Raw genomic sequence first — 4,049 nt, forward strand, 5'->3', positions numbered from 1 at the left:
CCCCGGGACCCTGGCAAGGCCTCTTTCGTGCTGCGACGCCCACAGGTCCTACAGGCCCTTGGGAGATAAGGGTCTTCATTTGCAAGTGAAAAAACGGGGAGAGAAGATGAGGCACACAGAGTTGGAGGGCAAAGTGTAATAAAGACCGGAGACCAGGCCTGAATGTCCTCCCCTGTGGCTGCCCAGTCCCGGCCTGGACCAGGGGGCGGGGCTTGCTTGGAGGCGTGGCCTGCCTGGGCCCTCATTGGCTGCCCGGAGGCTCAGCCCGGAGAATAAAGCCCTGGAGTGTCCTGCCAATTCTGTACTCTCCCAGGACACAGACACAATCTACCTCGTTCGCTCGCTCTGTCCAGCTCCTCTTGTGTCGGGTATGTGGCCCCCAGCCTCAGTCTCACCCCAAGACTGACAGCCAGAACAGAATATTGGGGAAGGGGAAAAGGACTGGGGCTCATCCAGTTCAAGTCTCCGTGCTCTGATCTGTAAAATGGGACGATGGTAGGACCTTCTAGATCAGGACGTCGTCGGGGGTGACATGTGACAGGCTGTCTTTGCTTAGTGCTCGCATGAGCCAAATGACAAGGAAGGGACTTCTGCCCTGGAGCCCATGCCGCACCAGCCACCTTTGTCAAGACCCCCTGTATCTTTTTCTCTCCCAGGCCATACCACCTATGGCGCCGGATGGGGCTGGCCTGTGGGGTGGGAATCAGTATGGAATACACTGCCCATTTTCCCAAAGGTTCCCAATGCTGCAGCCTGGGACAGGGACCAAGTGAGGCTCCCCAGAGCCACCTGGAAAGGGTCTGTGTGGTGGAAACTATCCATTAGCCAGAGGCTGCATCCGCTGGGCATTTTAGGTCCAGAGAAGACCCAGCATACCAGGATGGAGCTAGGACAAAGCAAACAAATTTAGAGGTACCCTTGATGTGTTCCGTTCTTCCCGGCTGTCTTTCAAGCGGTCTTCTAGAAAGTGGAGTCTGGTGGGCTTGCCTATAATCTCAGCACTTGAGAGACTGAGGCAGGAGGATCACAACGAGTTGAGTCTCTCTTAAGACAGAAGAAGCAGGACGATTACAAGGAGTTTGAGTCTCTCTCTCTCTCTCTCTCTCTCTCTCTCTCTCTCTCTCAACTGAGGCAGGAGGATAACCAGGAGCTTGAGTCTCTCCTACACTCACCATCTGCCTGGGTTTGACCGCACTTGGTTCTGGATCTCTCTTGGGGCTTCTCACAGAGCCCCAAGGTGACAGTGGCTGAGCCACAGCTAACCCAAAGGCTTCCTCATTGCCATGGCTACCGAAGGGACCTCAGGGTGCCATTAGCCAAACATGAATTTGTCATGCAGCCCCCTCTCCTGTGTTGAGGTTCCCTCTCAGTGTGGGAGCTGTGTGATGAGGGTGGGCCAGGGGTCTCTGTTGCCTCTTCCCCATGCCAGAAAAAAAAATTATAGAATTCTATTGAGAGAGACAAAGACAGAGAGAGAGAGAGAGAGAGAGAGAGAGAGAGAGAGAGAGAGAGAGAGAGCCTTTCAGAGCTTGATACTGGGCTTCCAGGTCTGTGTGTGTGTGTGTGTATTGTTTTGAAACAGAGTCCTATGTAGCCCAGAGTGGCCTCAAACTCCCGACATAGCCAAGATTGACCTTGAATGCCTAATTTGAGGCACCCTTGGGGCCCTTCACCTCCCAAGTGATGGGATTACAGGCCTGCACCAAACCCAAAGGCTTATTTTTTTCAAAATATGTATTTGTTGAACACCAGGAATGGTAGGGCACATCTGTGATCACACCTGTGATCCCCGAAATTGGGAGACTGAGATAGGAAGATCCAACATTCAAAGTTAGCCTAGGCTACATGCTAAGAACATACTGAGTTTTTTTAAAAAGCATGTGTGGGGTTGGGATATGGCTCAGTCTGCAAAGGTTCCCCGTGAAAGCGTGAGGACCTGTGTCCATATTCCCAGAATGCACATAAAAATGCTCAGCAATGAACGCCCACCATCCCTACACTAGGAAACAAGAGACAGGAAGACCTCCAGGGACCTTCAGGAACCTTAAGGGACCTCAGTGGACCTTGGGGAACCTCCAAGAACCCAAGGGAGCCTCTGGGGATCTCCAGGAACTTTAGGGGACATCAGGGAACCTCTGGGGATCTCCGGGAACCTCAAGGGACCTCAGGGAACCTCCGGGGTTCTCTGGCCAGCCAGTTGGACTGATTCAGGGAGCCCCCAGCTCAGTGCAAGATCCTGCCTCAAAAAAATAAACTGGAAGAATAACTGAGGAAGATACCAACCATTGTAGGGCAAAATGCTGAGCACAGAGGGGTGCCGTGGACCTGAGGGCCAGTCCTCACAGGTACCCCACTTGGCCCATGTCTTTTGTGTCTGCTGATATACTCTGAGATCATGGGAACGGGTCAGCTGGGGTTGGTTCCTGGGGACTTTGCAAACCATGGCTGACCCTGGCCGTGCTCTGTTCTTGTCTTGTGGCTCATTCTGAGCCAGTTTGTACAAGCCCCTTCCCCTGAACTTGTCCAAGGCTGCAGACTAAGGACAATTCTGAGCTTGTGACCTTCTAACTTTGGGGGACAAAGTTGAGGGTCTGACCACTTATTTGGCCACTAGGTAGTCAGAGCTGAGGTTTGAATTGTTGTCCTTTCCTTATTGTTATGGGTAAAGAGGAGTCATAGAGCCTAGGAGGGCAGTCTCTCTTGACCTTCTGTATCTCCTCCCCGCCCCCCAGCCATGGCTGCCCAGGAGTCCCTGCACGTGAAGACCCCGCTTCGTGACAGCATGGCATTGTCCAAAGTGGCCGGCACTAGCGTGTTCCTAAAGATGGACAGCTCCCAGCCCTCAGGCTCCTTCAAGATCCGAGGCATTGGGCATCTCTGCAAAACGGTACAGGGCAGGGTGGCATCCAGACGGAAGGGGCTGTCCCTCCTTCCTGACAGTTGTGCAGGTGTGCAGATCTACACCCAGGATTCCAAACTGAGGCAGGAAGGTGGAGGGAATGGTATCCCAGAGTGCATAGCAAGAACCTGTCTCTAAGGAAATAACAATTTTAGGGACAGGGGTATAGACACCTCAGTGGTTAAGAGCACTGACTGCTTTTGCAGAGGACCTGAGATCAGTTCCCAGCACTCACACGGTGGCTCACGACCAACTATATAACTCCGGTTCCAGGAGATCCGACGCCCTCTGCTGGTTTCCAGGAGTAGCTGCACTCATATAAGTGCATATAATTCAAAATAAGTAAATACTGGGCTGGAGAGATAGCTCAGCGGTTAGGAATCCTTGGGGCTCTTTCAGAAGATCCATGCTCACCCTCAGCATCCAAGTCAGTGAGCGGCTCACCTGTAACTCCAGCTCCAGGGCACCCAATGCTCTCTTCTGCCCTCTACAGGCAATACATGCACACAGACACATAAATAAAACAAATCTTAAATGGTTTTTAAAGAAAATAATTTTGGGGGCTGGAGAGATGGCTCAGTGGTTAAGAGCACTGACTGCTCTTCCAGAGGTCCTGAGTTCAATTCCCAGCAACCACGTGGTGGCTCACAACCATCTGTAATATGAGCTGATGCCCTCTTCTGGTGTATCTGAGGACAGCTACAGTGTACTCACAATAAAATAAATAAATCTTTAAAAAAATAAAATAATTTTAAGCCAGGCAGTGGTGGCACACGCCTTTAATCCCAGCACTTGGGAGGCAGAGGCAGGTGGATTTCTGAGTTCGAAGACAGCCTGGTCTACAGAATGAGTTCCAGGACAGCCAGGGCTATACAGAGAAACCCTGTCTCAAAAAAGAGAAAGAAAGAAAGAGAGAAAGAGAGAAAGAGAGAAAGAAAGAAAGAAAGAAAGAAAGAAAGAAAGAAAGAAAGAAAGAAAGAAAATTTTAAAATAGGTTTCACATTCCAGGGCTCTCTCTCTGGCTATGGGGTGCCCACACAGGTCCCTACAGACTGACACCTGCCTCCTTGCCCCCAGTTAATCTCCTTGGGGAAGATAAACCTGAGAGAGAGAGAGAGAGAGAGAGAGAGAGAGAGAGAGAGAGAGAGAG

General features: G+C 51.3%; 1 protein-coding gene across 1 annotated transcript in view; it reads left to right on the top strand.

The window, feature by feature from the left end:
• Nucleotides 1–295: 295 nt before the first annotated feature.
• The window catches only part of Sds (serine dehydratase), a 7,752-nt gene continuing 3,998 nt past the window's right edge, over nt 296–4,049 (top strand). Inside the window, exons 1-2 of the mRNA XM_028753909.1 lie at nt 296–368; nt 2,733–2,887. Of these exons, the coding sequence (XP_028609742.1) occupies nt 2,735–2,887 (153 nt within the window). The 5' untranslated portion in view covers nt 296–368; nt 2,733–2,734. The remainder of the gene's footprint in view (nt 369–2,732; nt 2,888–4,049) is intronic.

The sequence above is a fragment of the Grammomys surdaster genome, unplaced genomic scaffold (genome assembly GCF_004785775.1).
Source record: "Grammomys surdaster isolate TR1022 unplaced genomic scaffold, NIH_TR_1.0 125976, whole genome shotgun sequence".
NCBI lineage: Eukaryota > Metazoa > Chordata > Mammalia > Rodentia > Muridae > Grammomys > Grammomys surdaster.